General features: G+C 43.4%; 1 protein-coding gene across 3 annotated transcripts in view; it reads right to left on the reverse strand.

Moving 5' to 3' along the window:
• The window catches only part of Tshr (thyroid stimulating hormone receptor), a 131,088-nt gene extending 104,535 nt beyond the window's left edge, over positions 1-26,553 (reverse strand). For all 3 annotated transcript variants that reach the window (XM_050152397.1, XM_050152399.1, XM_050152398.1), the window contains exon 1: positions 25,732-26,553. In XM_050152397.1, the coding sequence (XP_050008354.1) occupies positions 25,732-25,901 (170 nt within the window). In that variant the 5' untranslated portion in view covers positions 25,902-26,553. The remainder of the gene's footprint in view (positions 1-25,731) is intronic.
• Between the last annotated feature and the right edge of the window lie 150 nt (positions 26,554-26,703).

A 26,703-nucleotide genomic window follows, 5' to 3' on the forward strand; every position in this document is an offset into this window, starting at 1 on the left:
ACCCTGATACCCAAGCCACAGAAGGACATTACTAAGAAAGAGAATTACAGACCAATCTCACTCATGAACATTGGTGCAAAAATACTAAATAAAATACTGGAAAACTGAATCCAAGAACACATCAGACCCATCATCCACCATGATCAAGGTGGCTTCATCCCAGACATGCAGGGATGGTTCAACATATGAAAATCTGTCAACGTAATCCATCATATAAACAAGCTGAAAAATAAAAACCACATGATCATCTCGTTAGATGCCGAAAAAGCTTTCAACAAAATACAATATTCCCTCATGATAAAGGTCTTGGAGAGAGCAGGGATACAAGGAACATACCTAAACATAATAAAAAGCAATATACAGCAAGCCAACAGCTAACATCAAACAGAAATGGAGAGAAACTCCCAGCGATCCCTCTGAAATCATCAAAAGAACAAATAATCCAATAAAAAAATGGAGTACAGACCTAACCAGAGAACTCTCAACAGAGGACTCTAAAATGGCTGAAAGACACTTATGGAAATGCTCAACATCCTTCGTCATCAGGGAAATGCAAATCAAAACAATTCTGAGATTCCATCTTACGCCTGTAAGAATGGTCAAGATCAAAATCACTGATGAATGACTACTTACGCTGGAGAGGTTGTAGGGAAAAGGGAACACTCCTGCATTCCTGGTAGGAGTGCAAACTGGTATAGCCCTTTTGGATATCAGTATGGTGATTTCTCAGAAATTAGGAAACAACCTTCCTCAAGACCTGGCAATACCACTTTTGGGTTTATATCAAAAGGATGCTCAATCATGCCACAAGGAAATATGCTCAACTATGTTCATAGCAGCATTGTTTGTCATAGCTAGAACCCAGAAGCAACCTAAATGCCTCTCCACCAAAGAATGAATAAGGAAAACGTGGTACATTTACACAATGGAGTATTACATATTAGAAAAAAAAATGACATCTTGAAATTTGCAGGCAAATGGATGGAGCTAGAAAACATCATTTTGAGTGAGGTAACCCAGACCCAGAAAGACAATTATCACATGTACTCACCCGTAGGTGGTTTTTAAACACAAAGCAAAGAAAACCAACCTACAAATCATAATACTAGAGAATCTAGACAATAATGAAAACCCTAAGAGAGACATACGTGGATCTAATCTACATGGGAAGTAGAAAAAGACATGATCTTCTGAATAAATTAGGAGCATGGGGACCACGGGAGAGGGTTGAAGGGGAGGAGAGAGGCAGGGAGAAGAGCAAAATGTAGAGCTCAATAAAAATCAATAATAGTTTGGGGTTGCTCTCTATACTGCTATGTTGAAAATTAAAGGGCCCTGGAAAGTCTTGCAGTCTTTAGATTGACCTCTTCACATTCAATTCTCCATCGGGTCACCGTCTAATCACTCACATGCCATCCCTATAGTGTGGTGACACTCTCAGTAAGAAAAGCAAGCCCCCCAAATGCACAATATCTATTTACATAAAAAGTCTTGAAGAGTGGTAAAATGCTGGAGAAGATAGCCAATTAGCAGTTGCCAAAGGCTGAGAGGGGCAGGGGCTGTGGATTGCCTGTTTCATTAGCGTAAGGTCTCCCTTTGTGATGCTGGACAAATACTTGAAACTAGATGAAGATGATGATCAGAGAGGTTTGCTAACTCAGCAAGTGCTGTTGCTCACCAAATTTCAGAGGGTTTGTGCTGTGCATTTCACAGTTGAGGGCAGGCAGAAGACAGAGCTGGTGAAGAGGGGAGAAGAGGGGGAAGAAAGGGAAAGGGAGAGAATGAGCTTGATTTGGGAAGACAGGTTTAGAGTAGAGCGAGCCTTGAATTCGTGAGGGGAGGTCTGTGCTTGAATTCTTTCTTTTGTGATGGCTAAAGTCATGCTTGAAGTTTAAATTAATGTGATAAACATGCCTCTAACCTGTAAGCCTCACTTGCCCAAGGACAGATAATTTCCTGGAATCCTGAATGCATTCACAAAAGACAACAAGCCCCATGTTTTCACTTCTGTCAACAAGCTTGGTTGCCCCAACTGCACAGGATGTGCTTGATGAAGTACACATAGTCAGGATGTATTCTTGCCCCTGATTGGATGAGGGTGCGTTTTGCCTTTATTAGCCTCTGACTAACTTATTTCGGTGTCATACTCTGGGAATCCCAGATATAGACCTGGCCAGTGTCCATTATCCTAGCCAGTATTTAATAAACTTACTTCAAATTTTGCTCAAAAATTGTGGTAGGGGTCTTATTCTTGTCCAGGGAGAATAACAGTTTCTCAGTGGTGATGACATAAAAGGGGTGAATGGTATTTCTAGGTTTTCTCTTTAAAGCGTAACCTAGAGTCAAACACCAGCCTTCCAGAGCCCCTGAGTAATAAGTGAGGCATATGTGTTTATGAAAACACAGTATGAGTCTGGGTACAGAGTTGACACAGCACACATAATTGAAGCAAAGAAAACATGCTGCTGGCGAGTTGTAAAGACAGGAAAGAAAGGACATTTAATCCTTGCTGTAGCTAAAAATGATGAAGAATGGAGGCTGGGGTGACGGATTAGTTGGTAAAGATTGTGGTACAAACACACATTCAGATCCCCAGCACTGACACAAAAATCTGGGAAGGGGGTCACACAGCAGTAATCCCGTTGCTGAGAAGGTGGAGACAGGGGTGAATGACTGGAGTTTGGTGACCAGTCAGGCTAGCTGTATAGAGTCAGTGAGCTGCAGCTTCAGTGAGAGAGTCTATCCCCAAAATAGAGAAACCGAAGAAACCACCCGGTATTGACGTCTTGCCTCCTCCATGTGTGCACACACACATTCACACCTACACCTGCACACACACACGAGAGAGAGAGAGAGAGAGAGAGAGAGAGAGAGAGAGAGAGAGAGAGAAAGAGAGAGGAGAGAGAGACAGAGACAGAGAGAGAAAGAGAGAGAGTTGTTAAATGAGTGAGAGTCTACTTGAACTAATAATTCATCGCAGATGAATGCATCACTGAAGAATTGGCTAGCCCGGCATATAGCTCACCATCTGTGAACAAGAAACATAGAAGGTTGGCAAAGTCGGTACCACTCCCTGCTCCCGACAAGGACCAGGGCATGTGTGTTTGCTTCCCTCCCTCCTCCAGTCAGAATCCCAAGATGCTTGGCACCTGTGACCTTGTAGAATGCAGCAACCACTGGGTCACACCAGCTGCAAAGTCCCTATCCTGCCATCTTCATTTCCACTTTCCACTCTTCTGTTCCATGGAATCAAGCTCCCCAATAAAAACTCTCATGCACAATCTGCTTCCATGAGAACTGGGGCATAGACATCACCAGCTACTGCCTTTTGCTAAGACCAGCCATGCTTAGGAAATCCTGTCGGGTTTACCTTGACAATAAACCTTGGATCCCACCATTTTCCATCACTCTTCCTTCTAGTCAACATGTACAAGCTGTTGCTACCTCTTAACCTCACTGACACGCAAATCAGTCAAGGCAGTTCTAGCAAACTGCAAACCAATATTGCGTTATTTTGGGCAGGGGAGGGGGTCCTTCAAACTGCTTATGAGCATCTTAACCCATTCAGAAAATAATTATGTATGCATGCATGCGTTAGTATCTATGCATGTGAACTGCATACGCACACTCTGCATATGCTGTAGATCATATAGAGTGACCTACAAAACACAGCGTGAGGTGTTCCCTGGGACTGTATTCCCCTTTACTCTCCCTACTTCAGTCACTGTGCTTTCTTTGTTTCTGACCAGAACCTGTACATTTTTCTCCATTGCCACTCCCACTTCTGGGTCTTTGCATTTCTTCACAGTTTTCCTCCTCTGGATGTGGGGCTAGCTCACTCTCCCCCACTTCTTTCATTTAGCACTCCACTTGAGTGTCGCCTTTGCACTGAGGCCTTCTGTTTTGGATTGAGTATTTGAGCCCCTTTGGAAAATTTACCGGGTTGAAATCAGAATCTCCCATGTGCACTTTTAGGAAGTGAGTCTTTTGGATGGTAATTAGGTCACAAAGGTGAAGCTTTTGTTGTCATGGCCAAGTCAGTGCCCTTAAACTTCACAGAAGCAAGACTGATGAGCTCAGAACTCTACCATGTGGAGTTACAAGAATATGGGCATTTACGAACCAAGGACAATTTGATTGAAGACACATCTGAGCAAAGATGGCTATTTGAGGCATTCTTATTCTCTCTCTCTCTCTCTCTCTCTCTCTCTCTCTCTCTCTCTCTCTCTCTCTCTCTCTCTCTCCCCCTCTGTCCTCTGATAGTGTATTCTCCTCCACCCGCCATTCTTTGTATTTTACTCTGACTACCCTGCCCATTTTAGAAGTTTTCCTCTGTTTGAACGTAAGGTCAAGGTGGTCATTTGTTATGTATCACCAATGCCATACTAGGATTAGCATAAATATTTACTGAAAAAACAAGAGGGCCGAAGGGGGAGAGGAGAGGGAGGGAGTGAAAGATGAGGGGAGGGGGAAGAGAGGAAGCGAGAGAGGGAACCAGCTACAATAAAGATATGTTTATTTAAAGGCAGAATTTCTGGTTTTCTCAGCTCTTTAGACCATGTCCGTAGGCCCAGAAGTACTTGAGAAGGAAGTTGAAAAAAACACAACACAGCCGAAGACTCCATTACAGCCGTGCCCCAAGGAGTCACTCTTTGTTCCCTAGATCCTGTGTGCAGAGACTTTCCCCCAAACTGGCTTTATAACTTCTCAGCTTATAAAATGATAGAAATAAAAAGACACAAAGTGACAATACCTGGAAATAAGAAAAGACTAGTTCAGTCCTCTCTTTGGAGCTGAGTGTTTGTAACACCAGGAATGGGTAAAATTAAGCTAACTTCTGACAATCGTAAGCTCATATCTTTGTGTATTATCTAACTGGAGAAGTCATATCTACTGAAAGGGAAAGCTGGACCCTAGGAAGAGTTTTCTATGTGCAAAAGCAATGTGGGATGCTCACTTTATGATGATGAAGGAATATTTGAATTACTGGTGTATTCTGATGAGAAAGTATTTTCATTGAAACTGTATCAGAAACATCCAGGTTGGATGTACACATATAGCAGAATTGTATTAACAGGATGCCTTCAAATCACAAGAGCCCGCTTTACATCTAAACAAGAATTTGTTTTGAAATTTTCTGGTGTTCTTAAGAATTCACAGAGTTGAGTCTGACATCTCAGTGACACGTTTTAAAACCCAACCTCTAGTTTTGAACAAGTGGGACTATTTGTCTATTCTTATAATTTTCTCTGTTACTTTTAAATGGCAGTAATGAAAGCCAAAGAGTAACTGAATACAGAGATCTGTTTCAGGAAACTTGGAAATACTGCATTAAATATATCTTACTATAGTTAATTAAACTCTCTCTCTCTCTCTCCCTCCCCCCTCTGTGTTGTGTGCGTGTGTCTGTGTGCCATGGCTCTTATGTGGATATGTGGAAATCAGTAGACAACTTGCCACAGTTGTTGGTTCTTTGTGGATCCCAGAGATGGAGTTCAGGCTACCAGGCTGAATTACAAGTCTTAACCCAATGAGCCATCTTGCCAGTCCAGTATTAAGAATTTAATATGAGATACAATGCATCAGACGTATGCAAAACATGTAGCTATAGCACTGACTTAAAAGACCGAGGGCCTTTGGTGAGTTTCCATGTGGAAGTGTTTTCAGAGACAGGTGAGCAAAGTAACCATCATCATGATGTGTTCAGAAGGAAAAGCATCACATTCTGAGGTCAGGCAGTTTTGTTTATTTCTAAAACACGAGTTTTGCGTTCCTCATAACATAAAAGATTGAGTCATACTGTATTCCAAATGTGTAGGTATAGCCCCACAAGAAATGACAGGTTAGTCCAATGCATGGTTTCTCAAAGATATCTTTGAAAAAAATCTAAGAAATTTGCTGATTGTGTGAATATAAAATTTTATACAATTCCAGGTTCCCAGCAGCATGGTAGACTTCTCGGATACCTCTGAGCCTTTTGAGTAATAAGCTTTCATTTGGTGTGTGTAAATGACACACCTGTACAATCAGAAAACAAGTAGGTTGATCTGCAAAAGCAATTTCTGAGCTTTAACGGGGAAACAAAGCACCTTGATGATTGTCCAGTAACACTCACACAAGAGTATTTTATTTAATAATGTATTTTGCGCATTGTGAATTAGCTTTCTCTATGCTTACTGCCTGGTCAGAAGTGACACGAGGAAATCGAATTAGTCTCCAGTCTAGCCAGCACTTCTTCTGCAGAAATGAAATGGAAAAAAACTAAAAACTGTGGATTCAGGTCTCTAAGCAGGATACCTGACAAACTCCACTGGCTTCCTGTGCACATACAAAGGCCCATGTACCCATGTACATACATGTGCACACACACACACACACATGCACATACATAAGCATATACTAAAGGAACCCAGTTACAACAAAAAGCTCCAGCTGGGCATGCCAGTCACCATCTCAGGACCTCATATCTGGTGCATGTGCGCATGCGTGTGCAGGTGCAAGTCCACATTCACATGCCTGCCGAAGCCGGAGGACGATGCTAGGTATCCTGATCTGTGATGATACTGGATTGGTAAATAATCCTAGTCCTGCCTCCCAAGCTACCTTGCTGTCCCCTCACTCTGCCTGCCATTTTAGACATTCAAGTCACCTCTTTGAGTCAAGTTCTGGGATGATGAAGTAGAGTTATATTAACATACAGGTTCAGAAACATTACTCCCGGAAACTGCGTGACATCATATAATATTTGTGTGATGGGGCGGAGGGGGAGGAAGCACAAAAAAATGCTAGTTTTCTGTAAAATAAAAGGAGAAAAACCAGAGTTGACAAGGCAATGTCCCACTTTCTTTGGCTGCTTTTAAGGAGCCCCCATTGTTGGGTGTCTACTTTTTCCTTTCTCAGAGGAGTACTGTACCAGTTGTGAGCCACCATGTGGGTGCTGGCATTTGAACCTGGGTGCTTTGGAAGAGCAGCCAGGGCTCTTTACCACTGATCCATCTCTCCTCCAGGAGTACTATAGCAGAAGAGCCCATTCAGGGAGTACTAGTGAAATGAATAGCTGTAGGAGATGGATGCCCGAAGTTTCTGGAACACGGTTTTATGAAATGTGAAGTAATGACAAGGAGTGAAAAGGGTGCGAACCCCTCAGGTGTCACGTCAGTACCTGGGAGGAAAATGCTAGTGCCCTGGGCAGTCAGAGAAGCGGCCTTCGTTGTGGGGCTTTATGGAGAATAGCCCACCCCACCATCTTGTTGGTGTACTACAGTTTTTCATTTGCTTTGTCTTGTTTTCTGGTTGTCACCTCTTACGGGCAAGTCTAACTTTCCATCTCTAGCAGCGCCATGAGCGTTCCTAAGTGAGTTTATTTCAGTTACAGAAATGAGCCTCCGTAAGCATCCCCAGGGGTAAACAGCACAAAGGGAGGCTACAGCCCACGTCCTGAAGCTGGAACACGATCATTTGCTTTAGAAAATACAGAGATAGCCATTCATTAAACCCTTAGGTGTGGCATGCAAACAGTTAAAACCAGAACTTTAACGTCTCAACAGCATTTCTGAACACACTCCCACAAGGGGGACAAACCCTTTCCTGCACTGAAGCCCAACCTCCAAGACAATGTAGGAAGTGGCAGCAGGCACAGGCGGCCATTGCTGCCATCATGAAGCTGATAGGGAGCATGCTCTATCATGCTATTGGGTTAAAGGGCAAGGCAAGGTGAGTCAGCACTTTTCTGGAGAAAAAAAAAATTGTAAAAACCAAAGTGGCATTCTCTCATGCAGAGAGGCAACACGCGGCCACCCTTTGACTGGAGCGACTGATGGCCTGCCCAGCTTGGCTTGTCTGCCTTGAGAGTAATATTCTCTATAATTATGTGCCAAAATCTTGCTGTTGTTCTGCTTTCCACTTTTTTCAAACCCCTCCAGAAGTGTAAATTTTCATTCATTCATTTACAAGGTGTGTGTGCATGTGTGTGTGTGTGTGCCTGCGCGTGTGTGAGAATGTGTGCACGCATGTGTGAGTGAGCTCCGGTGCTCATGTGGAAGTCGGAGGACAACGTGTGAGTGTCAGGTTGCTGTGCTGTGTTACCCACCAAGCCGTCTCACTGTCCCCGTGAGCCCAAATCCTTAATTCCCTTCTTTCTCTTCATCTGAGTTTCCTCCTGTGAGTGGCAGCTGGGAGCAGTAGTTTTCCAGGTTTCTTGCGTCTCAAAGACAGCTGAATGCCGCAAATAAGAAGTAGGGACAGCAGCGTGCCCCCAACCTCGTCACCACCTCTGCTTTAATGAGGGGGCACTGTTCCCATCTGGAGAAGAACATCCGGAAGAGATCCGGAGCCACACCGTGACTCTTTCCTACCTATCCCTAGCCCATAGTGCAGGCGCACGGGCAGTGCAGGAAGAAGAGGTCTGCTCCACTCTCATTACCAAAGCGCAAGCCCTCGGCACCTTAGCAGCACGTTAATCAGGCACCCTCCGCTTGTACAGCATCCTGACGGATGCTGCAAACTGAGACAAACGGCTCTGCAAGCGCACGAGGCTTTGCGTCCTAAGCCAGAAGGCTTTTGACAGTTCTAAAAGAGGATGGTATTGCAGAACACTGTCTGGGCATGACATGGCTGGAGCGCTCTTGAACTAATAAAAGCTATGATTACTTGTACCTGACTCGGACGAGACTGAGGCTTATAGCATCCTGCCATGGGTACCAAGTGGATAGGGGATCATGAGGCCGCCAGCCCTACCTGAGGATTTATAGGAGGTTAGTGGTTACTTGGGGGGAGGGAGAGACATTTTCTTTAGGGGTTTTATCATAGGAAGGTATCCATGCTCCTATAACTCCTCGTTCATGTTTTGTAAGCAAGCCTAGTTAAACTTGTTCACACACACACACACACACACACGTGTGCGAAGGTAGGAGACTAGTTCAGAAGACAAAGGAGATCAGATGGAATGGGAAGGAGACAATGGGGCTTGACCATGATCAAATGCATATACATTACATACATGTCATATGAAATCTCTTATTATGTACAAGCAATATATGCCAACAAAAAGCACTAAGAAAGTTGAAAGACAAGATACACTCTAACTATGTAAATCTTGTGAGCAAACATCCCTCAGGTCATTATTTGAGCAAGCGTACCATGCCATTCACCCACACTTGAAAACAAACATCAGCTGTATCTTCCTCATCTTAGAATAACTTCACTCTTCAGGACCCTGCACGTGGTCTCCACTACCCTCCAGGTCAGATCCATCCATCCCTGGGCAGTCATCCCCTGTGATTCAGCGACTGTCTTCATCCACACCACAGCCTCAGAAGCATCTTTTAGTAGAAGAAAAACTGAGCCCTTAGGAGTAAAAAGTGATCTCACTTTCAGCCTTCCCCTTTGGCAACGTTTCGTGAGTTCCTTTGCACTCACAGAAGCATGTCTCTTTTCACTGGTAATTCTGTGAAGAAGCAGTGCCTCTGGGCTTCCCATAACCCGAGACAAGAATATGTATTTATTTATTTATTCACTTAAGGCTGGTTTGTGTGTGAGTGAGAGCTGGCTGGTTTAGAACCTGAGGTTGCATGGCAGGGTCCCTGTGTTGGAGGTATTCAGCCTTCTTGATGAACTAAGGGCAGTGAGGTTGTCTTATGGATTCTGAAGTTTGTACAAGAGTTCTATTTTAGAGACTATCTGTACCCAGTGTAGGGATTTCATCACTGTGGTAAGGGTGTGTTTCATTCTGTGAAGACAGTGTGGAGAATGAAGTGCTTCTCAGAGGTTACCGCAGTAACACACCCTTGGGGAAAAAAAGGCAAGGGTGGGTGGCTGAGTCTCAACTAACGGTGGAAACAGAACAGAAATGTGTACCTGGGAGCCAGTCATCTTCTGACAACTGCTCCTATCCAGTGAACTCTGGAGGATTGCATTTTTGTTTGTTTTTTGTTTTGTTTTTTAATCTCCATGTCCTCTGGGGGTAAGTAGTCACTTTGTCTAACCATTCGTTCTGCAGTATTTTTTAACCAATCTGTTTTAGGAAATAACTGATTTAATTTAAATGCTGCTAGCCAAGCAGTGGTGGCGCACGCTTTTAATCTCAGCACTCAGGAAGCAGAGGCAGGCAGATTTCTGTGAGTTCAAGACCAGCCTGGTCTACAGAGCTAGTTCCAGGACAGGAACCAAAAAGCCATGGAGAAACCCTGTCTGGAAAAATCCAAAAAAAAAAAAAAAAAAAAAAAAAAAAGAAAAGTCAGGTGAGAAAATGGACCCACATCCCCACATCCCAGGTTCCCGCCTTGTGCTGGCAGGGCAAAGGTTTTAGCCTGCGGTCTAATTAGGCAATAGTCACCAAAAGGGAAAACAAGCCAATGCATTGATGATTGCTTTCATTGTTGCTTTCATTGTTACATGCCCATTTTAAGGAACTTGACTCTGCCAAATTCACCAAAAATAGTTCTGAAGTATTGGAAAGAGAACACAAAGCCACAAGGGCTCCCCACTTTAGTGAGCAGAACCCAAGTCCTTCGGTGAGTGAAAGTCAGTTCCCTTCAGCTGCATGCCCTGTGCTTGGCAGTGTTTCTGACTTGCCACATGATGAGCTAATGTAGCTGGGGCATTTCTCTGTCACCTCAGTGGCCTGAGATGCTTCCTAATAAAAGCTGGGTTGTCATTTGTGCTCAGGCTCACTGATATGCGCAGGCCAGAGAAGTCCGTTTTATAGAAAAAGGCCTTAGTATCTTTGCTGACAGAGTTTGGTAGTCAGGGCCCACTTCATTCTATTGTACCAGTCTCGTTGGGGCTGTACGTCACTGTTCAGTCCCTCTGAGCATCCTTGCTGGTCATTTTTAGAGAAGCCCTGTTTTCCTTTGGGGACCATTTCCGGTGCTTTATCTGACTGCGGTTTCTCGTTCTCCTGTTGTGTGTGCCTCCTTATAATTGCCAGTGCTCTAAATTTACTAAGACAAAATGATGCCCACATTGTTTCATTTCCTAAAATCGGTGGGTTTCTGGTGTAAGATGTGCCAGTAGACATCTTAGTCTTACGAAGTGCATTCGTCTACATTCAGCCTGTAACATAGCTAGAGCTATGTGATAGTTATAAATGGATAAGACTAGTGCTAATTAATTTTTCCCTTTCTGCTAAAAGCACCATGTACTATAATTTAAAGTTAGAAAGCTTGTGGTAGCGCTTCTCTGAGACGTGAGCAGTTGATACCTTAGAACATTCAGACTCTGTAGTTAACGTCTCCCTGGCTGTTGGGCTGATGTATTAAAGTCATAGCCGTGGTCTCCCGTGAATCCCATCCTGCGTGTGTGACTGCCATTGAAAGAGGAAGGGCCGTATAAGAGCGCTGTTGCAGGGACCTCAGCCCATAGGAAGACTCCTTATGAAAATGGATAAAATAATTTATAATATATATTTTTATTGTACAGATATGCTAAACACATTCATAATGACTGCTGAGACTAACAGTTGCTACCTTTATTAAAAATGCTTTGTTGAGCTTTATTTGAGAAGGCATTCAGTCTTTGATCACTTTTTGATGCAAGCAAATAGAGTTCCAAAAAATTAATTTGACTGAAATTAAATTGTTTCTCCCATGAATGGCTTCATTTAAGCACAGAGGGAGGCTTTGTGATTTGCTCTTCAGAGAGTCTGTCTCAAAAGAGAATACACCAGGATCCAGACATTAAAACTCGAAAGCATTGTGAGCATCTCCTGGGAAACCCACAGCGAAGAAGTTATAAAAATTCTGCCTAAAACCAGGAAGTTGGAGTTTAACTGTGTTTAAACAAGAGAGTAACAGAAGCCATTACAGCGACTTGAGAAACAACTCTTCAACTAGTTATCGCTCAGAGGAGTTCTGCAGGCGGCAGCAAGTTTTACTTGTGTGTGCTGGGGTTTCTTTTGGTATGCTTAATGTTTGTTTTCTGTTTTTTGTTTTTTATCTGGGGAAATGAGTTGTGGTAATTTAGACCTTCGACATTTTTNTTTCCTATATTCCTAGATGACTTTCGCTTTTAGGTGGAAAACCAGCCCTCGCTTGTCATCATGACTTCTAGAAGTCAGATTTATGTGTGATGTTTTCCCTTCCCCATTTTGCTATTAGTAATCAATGTGTCAGACATAGGATATAATACATAACTATAATATAAAATATAATAGCCATAGCCTCTCCAAGTTACCCTGTTTGCTTTGGTCGTGAGACACAGATTCTTTGTAAAGGGCCAAGAGGAACCCTTATAAGAACATCAGACGTGTGTTGTTCCACAGAACCGAATCTGACAGAACCTTAATGAATTCTTTCATGCTTCATGGAACACATTTCAGAGCTTCTGGCTGTGTTGTTTTAGACTGAAGGGATCGAGGGTGGTTGTGAAATGCCTGTTTGGTTATGCTACATAAGAAGGCCAGCCAAGCATTAAATACGGGCATCTGGAGGGTCTGGAAATACTAACAGGCTTATTAGCCAAACCCTGACACAGAGCCAGTGAATTCTTCCAGATTTATGGGCTCTATTAGGACAGAGAGCCGCAAATGATAATTCCAACCACTGTCCCCTGCTGATGGCAGCTTCTCGGGATGATGTTCTTTGAAAGGGGAAACTCGTTCTTATTTATCTTTTCAAAGCCTTTTTTTGCAAGGTGGACAAATACTTTCCTAACAAGTGGCACAGCCCTGATGGGAGGCAGATACTGAATGGTCTCCACATGGAAGCTTGCTTGCTCTGTATAAACTGATAAAATAATCCGAGGTTCCATGAGACTGAATGGCACAGTTTCTCAGATCTGCGGCTTCTAGGGGCAGCAGTTAACCTGTAACCAAGGCAGGTCCTAGGTCATCCGGTTACTTTCCTCAGTGAGGTAACAAAACACTTGATGTAGGGTACCTAATGGGAAAAGGCCATATTTTGGTTCATGGGTCCTTGACTCTGTTGATCCTGGGTTTGTGGCGAAGCAGAATATTATGGCAGCAGGATCCTGTGGAAGAGGAAACTGTTCCGGTGGAAGGGAAGCAAAGTGAAAGGAGTAGACCAGGGGCAGGTATACCCTTCGGAGGCATGCCTCCAGTGCCGCCTCCAGGTAGCATAATTCCTTTCTTTGCATAGTGACTAAATACTTAATGGAGATATAAAATGAGGTATAGAAGTCAAAACTTTTAAAGAAAAACCCAGTAGAAGTGGTATATCAGTTGAGTTATTTCTCAGTTTCTCTACAACAGAAAAAGCATTTTGCTTAAAAGTTGACTCATTAAAGAACTATATACCACAACATATGCCTTTATTTTACGTCATCATCTTGCCTAGCATCACCACGAAGCTCAGATGCAACAAACGTACACTATGCTTCAGCCAAGTGGCTAAAAATACTGTCCTTTGCAAGGTGGCACTCAAGACTTTCTTTGGTTTGTTGCTTCAGCTTTGGAAAATAAGAATGGATATTTCAGTATTTGTATTTTTAGAATCTAAGGTAAGAAACTGAGATATAACACTTCTAAGCTTAAATCATACATTAAACCCCACACACTAATAGTGGAAGGCTTCAACACTCCATTCTCACTACTGGACAGGTCAGTCAGACAAAAATTAACAGAGAAATAAGGGAACTAACAGATGTTATGACTCAAATGGACTTAGCAGACATCTATAGAATATTTCATCCAAACATAAAAGAATATACCTTCTTCTCAGCACCTCATTGAACTTTCTCAAAAATTGACCACATACTCAGTAACAAAACAAATCTCAACAGATAAAAAAGACACTGGAACAACCCCATGTATCTTATCAGATCACCATGGCTTAAAACTAGAAATTAACAACAACACTAATTCCAGAAAGCCCACAAACAGATGGAAATTAAACAATGCTCACCTGAATCATCAATGAGTCAAGGAAGAAATAAAGGGAGAAATTAAAGACTTTCTAAAATTCAATGAAAATGACCACACAACATACTCAAATTTATGAGACACCATGAAAGCAGTGTTAAGAGGAAAGTTCATAGCACTAAATGCCTACATAAAGAAGCTGGAAAAACCCACACTAGTGAATTAAGAAAATATTTTAAAACTCTACAGCAAAAAGAAGCAAACTCACCCAAGAGAATTAGAAGGCAGCAAAAATCAAATCAAGAGCTGAAATCAACAAAATGGAAACAAAGAAAACAATACAAAGAATCAATGAGACAAAGAGTTGGTTCTTCAAGAAAATCAACAAAATAGACAAACCTAACCAAAAGGCAGAGAGAGAATATCCAAACTAACAAAATCAGAAATGAAAAAGGGGACATAACAACAGACACTGAGGAAATCCAGAGGATCCTCAGGTCATGTTCAAAAACCTGTACTCTACAAAATTGGAAAGCTTAAAGGAAATAAACAACTTTCCAGATAAATATCACTTACCAAAATTAAATCAAGACCAGATAAGCAAATTAAACAGACATTTAATTGCTAAAAAAGTAGAAACAGTCATCAAAAGTCTCCCAACCAAAAAAAGCCCAGGACCAGATGATTTCAGCTCAGAATTCTACAAGATTTTCAAAGAAGAACTAATACCAATACTCCTCAAATTGTTCCACATATTAGGAAAAAAAGGAACATTGCCAAAGTTTTTTTTATGAGACTACAAATACCCTGATACCCAAGCCACAGAAGGACATTACTAAGAAAGAGAATTACAGACCAATCTCACTCATGAACATTGGTGCAAAAATACTAAATAAAATACTGGAAAACTGAATCCAAGAACACATCAGACCCATCATCCACCATGATCAAGGTGGCTTCATCCCAGACATGCAGGGATGGTTCAACATATGAAAATCTGTCAACGTAATCCATCATATAAACAAGCTGAAAAATAAAAACCACATGATCATCTCGTTAGATGCCGAAAAAGCTTTCAACAAAATACAATATTCCCTCATGATAAAGGTCTTGGAGAGAGCAGGGATACAAGGAACATACCTAAACATAATAAAAAGCAATATACAGCAAGCCAACAGCTAACATCAAACAGAAATGGAGAGAAACTCCCAGCGATCCCTCTGAAATCATCAAAAGAACAAATAATCCAATAAAAAAATGGAGTACAGACCTAACCAGAGAACTCTCAACAGAGGACTCTAAAATGGCTGAAAGACACTTATGGAAATGCTCAACATCCTTCGTCATCAGGGAAATGCAAATCAAAACAATTCTGAGATTCCATCTTACGCCTGTAAGAATGGTCAAGATCAAAATCACTGATGAATGACTACTTACGCTGGAGAGGTTGTAGGGAAAAGGGAACACTCCTGCATTCCTGGTAGGAGTGCAAACTGGTATAGCCCTTTTGGATATCAGTATGGTGATTTCTCAGAAATTAGGAAACAACCTTCCTCAAGACCTGGCAATACCACTTTTGGGTTTATATCAAAAGGATGCTCAATCATGCCACAAGGAAATATGCTCAACTATGTTCATAGCAGCATTGTTTGTCATAGCTAGAACCCAGAAGCAACCTAAATGCCTCTCCACCAAAGAATGAATAAGGAAAACGTGGTACATTTACACAATGGAGTATTACATATTAGAAAAAAAAATGACATCTTGAAATTTGCAGGCAAATGGATGGAGCTAGAAAACATCATTTTGAGTGAGGTAACCCAGACCCAGAAAGACAATTATCACATGTACTCACCCGTAGGTGGTTTTTAAACACAAAGCAAAGAAAACCAACCTACAAATCATAATACTAGAGAATCTAGACAATAATGAAAACCCTAAGAGAGACATACGTGGATCTAATCTACATGGGAAGTAGAAAAAGACATGATCTTCTGAATAAATTAGGAGCATGGGGACCACGGGAGAGGGTTGAAGGGGAGGAGAGAGGCAGGGAGAAGAGCAAAATGTAGAGCTCAATAAAAATCAATAATAGTTTGGGGTTGCTCTCTATACTGCTATGTTGAAAATTAAAGGGCCCTGGAAAGTCTTGCAGTCTTTAGATTGACCTCTTCACATTCAATTCTCCATCGGGTCACCGTCTAATCACTCACATGCCATCCCTATAGTGTGGTGACACTCTCAGTAAGAAAAGCAAGCCCCCCAAATGCACAATATCTATTTACATAAAAAGTCTTGAAGAGTGGTAAAATGCTGGAGAAGATAGCCAATTAGCAGTTGCCAAAGGCTGAGAGGGGCAGGGGCTGTGGATTGCCTGTTTCATTAGCGTAAGGTCTCCCTTTGTGATGCTGGACAAATACTTGAAACTAGATGAAGATGATGATCAGAGAGGTTTGCTAACTCAGCAAGTGCTGTTGCTCACCAAATTTCAGAGGGTTTGTGCTGTGCATTTCACAGTTGAGGGCAGGCAGAAGACAGAGCTGGTGAAGAGGGGAGAAGAGGGGGAAGAAAGGGAAAGGGAGAGAATGAGCTTGATTTGGGAAGACAGGTTTAGAGTAGAGCGAGCCTTGAATTCGTGAGGGGAGGTCTGTGCTTGAATTCTTTCTTTTGTGATGGCTAAAGTCATGCTTGAAGTTTAAATTAATGTGATAAACATGCCTCTAACCTGTAAGCCTCACTTGCCCAAGGACAGATAATTTCCTGGAATCCTGAATGCATTCACAAAAGACAACAAGCCCCATGTTTTCACTTCTGTCAACAAGCTTGGTTGCCCCAACTGCACAGGATGTGCTTGATGAAGTACACATAGTCAGGATGTATTCTTGCCCCTGATTGGATGAGGGTGCGTTTTGCCTTTATTAGCCTCTGACTAACTTATTTCGGTGTCATACTCTGGGAATCCCAGATATAGACCTGGCCAGTGTCCATTATCCTAGCCAGTATTTAATAAACTTACTTCAAATTTTGCTCAAAAATTGTGGTAGGGGTCTTATTCTTGTCCAGGGAGAATAACAGTTTCTCAGTGGTGATGACATAAAAGGGGTGAATGGTATTTCTAGGTTTTCTCTTTAAAGCGTAACCTAGAGTCAAACACCAGCCTTCCAGAGCCCCTGAGTAATAAGTGAGGCATATGTGTTTATGAAAACACAGTATGAGTCTGGGTACAGAGTTGACACAGCACACATAATTGAAGCAAAGAAAACATGCTGCTGGCGAGTTGTAAAGACAGGAAAGAAAGGACATTTAATCCTTGCTGTAGCTAAAAATGATGAAGAATGGAGGCTGGGGTGACGGATTAGTTGGTAAAGATTGTGGTACAAACACACATTCAGATCCCCAGCACTGACACAAAAATCTGGGAAGGGGGTCACACAGCAGTAATCCCGTTGCTGAGAAGGTGGAGACAGGGGTGAATGACTGGAGTTTGGTGACCAGTCAGGCTAGCTGTATAGAGTCAGTGAGCTGCAGCTTCAGTGAGAGAGTCTATCCCCAAAATAGAGAAACCGAAGAAACCACCCGGTATTGACGTCTTGCCTCCTCCATGTGTGCACACACACATTCACACCTACACCTGCACACACACACGAGAGAGAGAGAGAGAGAGAGAGAGAGAGAGAGAGAGAGAGAGAGAGAAAGAGAGAGGAGAGAGAGACAGAGACAGAGAGAGAAAGAGAGAGAGTTGTTAAATGAGTGAGAGTCTACTTGAACTAATAATTCATCGCAGATGAATGCATCACTGAAGAATTGGCTAGCCCGGCATATAGCTCACCATCTGTGAACAAGAAACATAGAAGGTTGGCAAAGTCGGTACCACTCCCTGCTCCCGACAAGGACCAGGGCATGTGTGTTTGCTTCCCTCCCTCCTCCAGTCAGAATCCCAAGATGCTTGGCACCTGTGACCTTGTAGAATGCAGCAACCACTGGGTCACACCAGCTGCAAAGTCCCTATCCTGCCATCTTCATTTCCACTTTCCACTCTTCTGTTCCATGGAATCAAGCTCCCCAATAAAAACTCTCATGCACAATCTGCTTCCATGAGAACTGGGGCATAGACATCACCAGCTACTGCCTTTTGCTAAGACCAGCCATGCTTAGGAAATCCTGTCGGGTTTACCTTGACAATAAACCTTGGATCCCACCATTTTCCATCACTCTTCCTTCTAGTCAACATGTACAAGCTGTTGCTACCTCTTAACCTCACTGACACGCAAATCAGTCAAGGCAGTTCTAGCAAACTGCAAACCAATATTGCGTTATTTTGGGCAGGGGAGGGGGTCCTTCAAACTGCTTATGAGCATCTTAACCCATTCAGAAAATAATTATGTATGCATGCATGCGTTAGTATCTATGCATGTGAACTGCATACGCACACTCTGCATATGCTGTAGATCATATAGAGTGACCTACAAAACACAGCGTGAGGTGTTCCCTGGGACTGTATTCCCCTTTACTCTCCCTACTTCAGTCACTGTGCTTTCTTTGTTTCTGACCAGAACCTGTACATTTTTCTCCATTGCCACTCCCACTTCTGGGTCTTTGCATTTCTTCACAGTTTTCCTCCTCTGGATGTGGGGCTAGCTCACTCTCCCCCACTTCTTTCATTTAGCACTCCACTTGAGTGTCGCCTTTGCACTGAGGCCTTCTGTTTTGGATTGAGTATTTGAGCCCCTTTGGAAAATTTACCGGGTTGAAATCAGAATCTCCCATGTGCACTTTTAGGAAGTGAGTCTTTTGGATGGTAATTAGGTCACAAAGGTGAAGCTTTTGTTGTCATGGCCAAGTCAGTGCCCTTAAACTTCACAGAAGCAAGACTGATGAGCTCAGAACTCTACCATGTGGAGTTACAAGAATATGGGCATTTACGAACCAAGGACAATTTGATTGAAGACACATCTGAGCAAAGATGGCTATTTGAGGCATTCTTATTCTCTCTCTCTCTCTCTCTCTCTCTCTCTCTCTCTCTCTCTCTCTCTCTCTCTCTCTCTCTCCCCCTCTGTCCTCTGATAGTGTATTCTCCTCCACCCGCCATTCTTTGTATTTTACTCTGACTACCCTGCCCATTTTAGAAGTTTTCCTCTGTTTGAACGTAAGGTCAAGGTGGTCATTTGTTATGTATCACCAATGCCATACTAGGATTAGCATAAATATTTACTGAAAAAACAAGAGGGCCGAAGGGGGAGAGGAGAGGGAGGGAGTGAAAGATGAGGGGAGGGGGAAGAGAGGAAGCGAGAGAGGGAACCAGCTACAATAAAGATATGTTTATTTAAAGGCAGAATTTCTGGTTTTCTCAGCTCTTTAGACCATGTCCGTAGGCCCAGAAGTACTTGAGAAGGAAGTTGAAAAAAACACAACACAGCCGAAGACTCCATTACAGCCGTGCCCCAAGGAGTCACTCTTTGTTCCCTAGATCCTGTGTGCAGAGACTTTCCCCCAAACTGGCTTTATAACTTCTCAGCTTATAAAATGATAGAAATAAAAAGACACAAAGTGACAATACCTGGAAATAAGAAAAGACTAGTTCAGTCCTCTCTTTGGAGCTGAGTGTTTGTAACACCAGGAATGGGTAAAATTAAGCTAACTTCTGACAATCGTAAGCTCATATCTTTGTGTATTATCTAACTGGAGAAGTCATATCTACTGAAAGGGAAAGCTGGACCCTAGGAAGAGTTTTCTATGTGCAAAAGCAATGTGGGATGCTCACTTTATGATGATGAAGGAATATTTGAATTACTGGTGTATTCTGATGAGAAAGTATTTTCATTGAAACTGTATCAGAAACATCCAGGTTGGATGTACACATATAGCAGAATTGTATTAACAGGATGCCTTCAAATCACAAGAGCCCGCTTTACATCTAAACAAGAATTTGTTTTGAAATTTTCTGGTGTTCTTAAGAATTCACAGAGTTGAGTCTGACATCTCAGTGACACGTTTTAAAACCCAACCTCTAGTTTTGAACAAGTGGGACTATTTGTCTATTCTTATAATTTTCTCTGTTACTTTTAAATGGCAGTAATGAAAGCCAAAGAGTAACTGAATACAGAGATCTGTTTCAGGAAACTTGGAAATACTGCATTAAATATATCTTACTATAGTTAATTAAACTCTCTCTCTCTCTCTCCCTCCCCCCTCTGTGTTGTGTGCGTGTGTCTGTGTGCCATGGCTCTTATGTGGATATGTGGAAATCAGTAGACAACTTGCCACAGTTGTTGGTTCTTTGTGGATCCCAGAGATGGAGTTCAGGCTACCAGGCTGAATTACAAGTCTTAACCCAATGAGCCATCTTGCCAGTCCAGTATTAAGAATTTAATATGAGATACAATGCATCAGACGTATGCAAAACATGTAGCTATAGCACTGACTTAAAAGACCGAGGGCCTTTGGTGAGTTTCCATGTGGAAGTGTTTTCAGAGACAGGTGAGCAAAGTAACCATCATCATGATGTGTTCAGAAGGAAAAGCATCACATTCTGAGGTCAGGCAGTTTTGTTTATTTCTAAAACACGAGTTTTGCGTTCCTCATAACATAAAAGATTGAGTCATACTGTATTCCAAATGTGTAGGTATAGCCCCACAAGAAATGACAGGTTAGTCCAATGCATGGTTTCTCAAAGATATCTTTGAAAAAAATCTAAGAAATTTGCTGATTGTGTGAATATAAAATTTTATACAATTCCAGGTTCCCAGCAGCATGGTAGACTTCTCGGATACCTCTGAGCCTTTTGAGTAATAAGCTTTCATTTGGTGTGTGTAAATGACACACCTGTACAATCAGAAAACAAGTAGGTTGATCTGCAAAAGCAATTTCTGAGCTTTAACGGGGAAACAAAGCACCTTGATGATTGTCCAGTAACACTCACACAAGAGTATTTTATTTAATAATGTATTTTGCGCATTGTGAATTAGCTTTCTCTATGCTTACTGCCTGGTCAGAAGTGACACGAGGAAATCGAATTAGTCTCCAGTCTAGCCAGCACTTCTTCTGCAGAAATGAAATGGAAAAAAACTAAAAACTGTGGATTCAGGTCTCTAAGCAGGATACCTGACAAACTCCACTGGCTTCCTGTGCACATACAAAGGCCCATGTACCCATGTACATACATGTGCACACACACACACACACATGCACATACATAAGCATATACTAAAGGAACCCAGTTACAACAAAAAGCTCCAGCTGGGCATGCCAGTCACCATCTCAGGACCTCATATCTGGTGCATGTGCGCATGCGTGTGCAGGTGCAAGTCCACATTCACATGCCTGCCGAAGCCGGAGGACGATGCTAGGTATCCTGATCTGTGATGATACTGGATTGGTAAATAATCCTAGTCCTGCCTCCCAAGCTACCTTGCTGTCCCCTCACTCTGCCTGCCATTTTAGACATTCAAGTCACCTCTTTGAGTCAAGTTCTGGGATGATGAAGTAGAGTTATATTAACATACAGGTTCAGAAACATTACTCCCGGAAACTGCGTGACATCATATAATATTTGTGTGATGGGGCGGAGGGGGAGGAAGCACAAAAAAATGCTAGTTTTCTGTAAAATAAAAGGAGAAAAACCAGAGTTGACAAGGCAATGTCCCACTTTCTTTGGCTGCTTTTAAGGAGCCCCCATTGTTGGGTGTCTACTTTTTCCTTTCTCAGAGGAGTACTGTACCAGTTGTGAGCCACCATGTGGGTGCTGGCATTTGAACCTGGGTGCTTTGGAAGAGCAGCCAGGGCTCTTTACCACTGATCCATCTCTCCTCCAGGAGTACTATAGCAGAAGAGCCCATTCAGGGAGTACTAGTGAAATGAATAGCTGTAGGAGATGGATGCCCGAAGTTTCTGGAACACGGTTTTATGAAATGTGAAGTAATGACAAGGAGTGAAAAGGGTGCGAACCCCTCAGGTGTCACGTCAGTACCTGGGAGGAAAATGCTAGTGCCCTGGGCAGTCAGAGAAGCGGCCTTCGTTGTGGGGCTTTATGGAGAATAGCCCACCCCACCATCTTGTTGGTGTACTACAGTTTTTCATTTGCTTTGTCTTGTTTTCTGGTTGTCACCTCTTACGGGCAAGTCTAACTTTCCATCTCTAGCAGCGCCATGAGCGTTCCTAAGTGAGTTTATTTCAGTTACAGAAATGAGCCTCCGTAAGCATCCCCAGGGGTAAACAGCACAAAGGGAGGCTACAGCCCACGTCCTGAAGCTGGAACACGATCATTTGCTTTAGAAAATACAGAGATAGCCATTCATTAAACCCTTAGGTGTGGCATGCAAACAGTTAAAACCAGAACTTTAACGTCTCAACAGCATTTCTGAACACACTCCCACAAGGGGGACAAACCCTTTCCTGCACTGAAGCCCAACCTCCAAGACAATGTAGGAAGTGGCAGCAGGCACAGGCGGCCATTGCTGCCATCATGAAGCTGATAGGGAGCATGCTCTATCATGCTATTGGGTTAAAGGGCAAGGCAAGGTGAGTCAGCACTTTTCTGGAGAAAAAAAAAATTGTAAAAACCAAAGTGGCATTCTCTCATGCAGAGAGGCAACACGCGGCCACCCTTTGACTGGAGCGACTGATGGCCTGCCCAGCTTGGCTTGTCTGCCTTGAGAGTAATATTCTCTATAATTATGTGCCAAAATCTTGCTGTTGTTCTGCTTTCCACTTTTTTCAAACCCCTCCAGAAGTGTAAATTTTCATTCATTCATTTACAAGGTGTGTGTGCATGTGTGTGTGTGTGTGCCTGCGCGTGTGTGAGAATGTGTGCACGCATGTGTGAGTGAGCTCCGGTGCTCATGTGGAAGTCGGAGGACAACGTGTGAGTGTCAGGTTGCTGTGCTGTGTTACCCACCAAGCCGTCTCACTGTCCCCGTGAGCCCAAATCCTTAATTCCCTTCTTTCTCTTCATCTGAGTTTCCTCCTGTGAGTGGCAGCTGGGAGCAGTAGTTTTCCAGGTTTCTTGCGTCTCAAAGACAGCTGAATGCCGCAAATAAGAAGTAGGGACAGCAGCGTGCCCCCAACCTCGTCACCACCTCTGCTTTAATGAGGGGGCACTGTTCCCATCTGGAGAAGAACATCCGGAAGAGATCCGGAGCCACACCGTGACTCTTTCCTACCTATCCCTAGCCCATAGTGCAGGCGCACGGGCAGTGCAGGAAGAAGAGGTCTGCTCCACTCTCATTACCAAAGCGCAAGCCCTCGGCACCTTAGCAGCACGTTAATCAGGCACCCTCCGCTTGTACAGCATCCTGACGGATGCTGCAAACTGAGACAAACGGCTCTGCAAGCGCACGAGGCTTTGCGTCCTAAGCCAGAAGGCTTTTGACAGTTCTAAAAGAGGATGGTATTGCAGAACACTGTCTGGGCATGACATGGCTGGAGCGCTCTTGAACTAATAAAAGCTATGATTACTTGTACCTGACTCGGACGAGACTGAGGCTTATAGCATCCTGCCATGGGTACCAAGTGGATAGGGGATCATGAGGCCGCCAGCCCTACCTGAGGATTTATAGGAGGTTAGTGGTTACTTGGGGGGAGGGAGAGACATTTTCTTTAGGGGTTTTATCATAGGAAGGTATCCATGCTCCTATAACTCCTCGTTCATGTTTTGTAAGCAAGCCTAGTTAAACTTGTTCACACACACACACACACACACACGTGTGCGAAGGTAGGAGACTAGTTCAGAAGACAAAGGAGATCAGATGGAATGGGAAGGAGACAATGGGGCTTGACCATGATCAAATGCATATACATTACATACATGTCATATGAAATCTCTTATTATGTACAAGCAATATATGCCAACAAAAAGCACTAAGAAAGTTGAAAGACAAGATACACTCTAACTATGTAAATCTTGTGAGCAAACATCCCTCAGGTCATTATTTGAGCAAGCGTACCATGCCATTCACCCACACTTGAAAACAAACATCAGCTGTATCTTCCTCATCTTAGAATAACTTCACTCTTCAGGACCCTGCACGTGGTCTCCACTACCCTCCAGGTCAGATCCATCCATCCCTGGGCAGTCATCCCCTGTGATTCAGCGACTGTCTTCATCCACACCACAGCCTCAGAAGCATCTTTTAGTAGAAGAAAAACTGAGCCCTTAGGAGTAAAAAGTGATCTCACTTTCAGCCTTCCCCTTTGGCAACGTTTCGTGAGTTCCTTTGCACTCACAGAAGCATGTCTCTTTTCACTGGTAATTCTGTGAAGAAGCAGTGCCTCTGGGCTTCCCATAACCCGAGACAAGAATATGTATTTATTTATTTATTCACTTAAGGCTGGTTTGTGTGTGAGTGAGAGCTGGCTGGTTTAGAACCTGAGGTTGCATGGCAGGGTCCCTGTGTTGGAGGTATTCAGCCTTCTTGATGAACTAAGGGCAGTGAGGTTGTCTTATGGATTCTGAAGTTTGTACAAGAGTTCTATTTTAGAGACTATCTGTACCCAGTGTAGGGATTTCATCACTGTGGTAAGGGTGTGTTTCATTCTGTGAAGACAGTGTGGAGAATGAAGTGCTTCTCAGAGGTTACCGCAGTAACACACCCTTGGGGAAAAAAAGGCAAGGGTGGGTGGCTGAGTCTCAACTAACGGTGGAAACAGAACAGAAATGTGTACCTGGGAGCCAGTCATCTTCTGACAACTGCTCCTATCCAGTGAACTCTGGAGGATTGCATTTTTGTTTGTTTTTTGTTTTGTTTTTTAATCTCCATGTCCTCTGGGGGTAAGTAGTCACTTTGTCTAACCATTCGTTCTGCAGTATTTTTTAACCAATCTGTTTTAGGAAATAACTGATTTAATTTAAATGCTGCTAGCCAAGCAGTGGTGGCGCACGCTTTTAATCTCAGCACTCAGGAAGCAGAGGCAGGCAGATTTCTGTGAGTTCAAGACCAGCCTGGTCTACAGAGCTAGTTCCAGGACAGGAACCAAAAAGCCATGGAGAAACCCTGTCTGGAAAAAAAAAAAAAAAAAAAAAATTAAATGTTGCTTAAGAATCTACCATTTAGCACGAGGATTAAAATGTGATTTTTGAAATTTCATCTTTTTCCTCATGTATATTAAAAAGAAATTCTGGATATGCTAAATGGTGATACAGGTTGGGCAGTTCAAAGTTAGGATCTACACATAGTGGATAAAGAGAGCACTGTAATTTTTTATTATTTTAAAATAATTTAGTTTACTCTTTTATAATTTCATATATATATATTCTCCATTATTCCCTTCTCTTAATTCCCTCCCATTTCTTTGTTCTAACATGTCCAAGGGTACATTTATAAATGGGCTCCTAATTAAGTTTTTGTTTTGAGACAGACTCTCTTTACATAGCCCAGGCTGTCCTAAAACTCACTCTGTAGACCAGGCTGGCCCAGAACTCACAGAGATCCTCCTGCCTTTGCCTCATGACTGCTAGGATTGAAGGTGAGAGCCACTATGCCCATTTCTGATTAAGTTTTAAACTATTATTTGATGAGTCAAATGATTAAGATAATTTTTCACCTAGGGATATTGAAAGGGGTAATGGGGGAGAGGAACAATTTTATTTTCTAAGATAATTTTTGGTTATGAGACTAACCTTTAACGGCTGAGCCATCTCTCCAGCCCTATATAAGATAATTTTAAAAGTTAGTCCTTAAGTTGTTTTATGTCTATCATTTGAAGTGAAACTAAAATCCAGCGGGCAGTAGGAGTTGGCAAGATGTAGACAGACTAGTAACTCTTCAGAAAGCACAACTTAGGTTCTGTTTCTCTCTGTCAGCAGCACAGACAACCTTCCCAAGCATGAGCAACTGAGTTTGTCCAGGGACTGACCAGACACCGGCGCACTCCACCACACACCAGGAGTTTCTATAGGGGTCTTGGCCTTGGCTACTTACAGAGTCTGGGTGCTGGGTGGTAGGCTGGGGATGCGGTGGAGTTCCTTGCAGGTGACTCTGAAGTCGTCCTCCTGGTGGCACTCACAGGGTGGAGACACACACCCTCTGCCCCACTGGCTCCTGGGCAGGACGAGCAGCAGCACGAGCTGCAGCAGGTACCCTGGCCTCATTTTCCAAGGGACCCCTTGCGCTACTTCATCTTTGCGCACTGTGGCCTCATTTCTCAGTGCCCAGCGCCTGACGCTGGAGGAGACCGGGGAGCCAGAGGGACGGGAGGGAGGAGGAGGGCTCCGAGGGGCTGTGACCTCATCTCTGGAAAGCACGCTGGAGAGAGGGCAGGAGAGGCTCTCAAGTACTCCGCTTGCCTAGGCAACTCTCCATCCAAACAAGCCAGTTTGCCATGCTCGATCAGCCTCGCAGCTCCTTCTGTTCCGAGACACCCAACTTCGGTCCTGGAGCTGTACTCTCGGTCCCACCCATTAGCTTTTTCTTAAAGCCTCATAGACGCGCCCTCTTCTTCGCCTGTCTCCTAGCTCTTGGAGCCACCTTTCTTGGCTGAGCAGCTGTTAAGAGCGGTGGAGACCAGAGACCCACCCAAATGGGCTTCCTCTAATGTCCCAACGTAGGAGGAGACTGTTGTGGGGACAATCTAGTGTCTTCACGCTTCCCTCCCCCGGGAACTTCGGCTTTTCCAAGTTAAAGGCACCTTTGCCAAGAACTACAGCGGATAGCACAACCGGGGTCAGGCTCGGGGTGCAGTCGAAGGAGGATATGATACTCCGGGAGGATTCTCGATGCTGTCCAGCTGGAGCAGCCAGGGACCGTCGCGCACCTTGGTGGCTCTCAAGCTGGAGCCACTAAACCCGCTGTCCTGATGCCAGGCTCACCTAACCGGAGCTACTCCGTTAAGTCAGTCTCTGGGCTCTGGGGCCATCTGCTGTGGAGAACTGGGAACTGCGGGTGCAAGTCCCG

This window comes from Alexandromys fortis, unplaced genomic scaffold (assembly GCF_014885135.2).
Source record: "Alexandromys fortis isolate MF-2015 unplaced genomic scaffold, M_Fortis_MF-2015_v1.1 scaffold_47, whole genome shotgun sequence".
Taxonomy (NCBI): domain Eukaryota; kingdom Metazoa; phylum Chordata; class Mammalia; order Rodentia; family Cricetidae; genus Alexandromys; species Alexandromys fortis.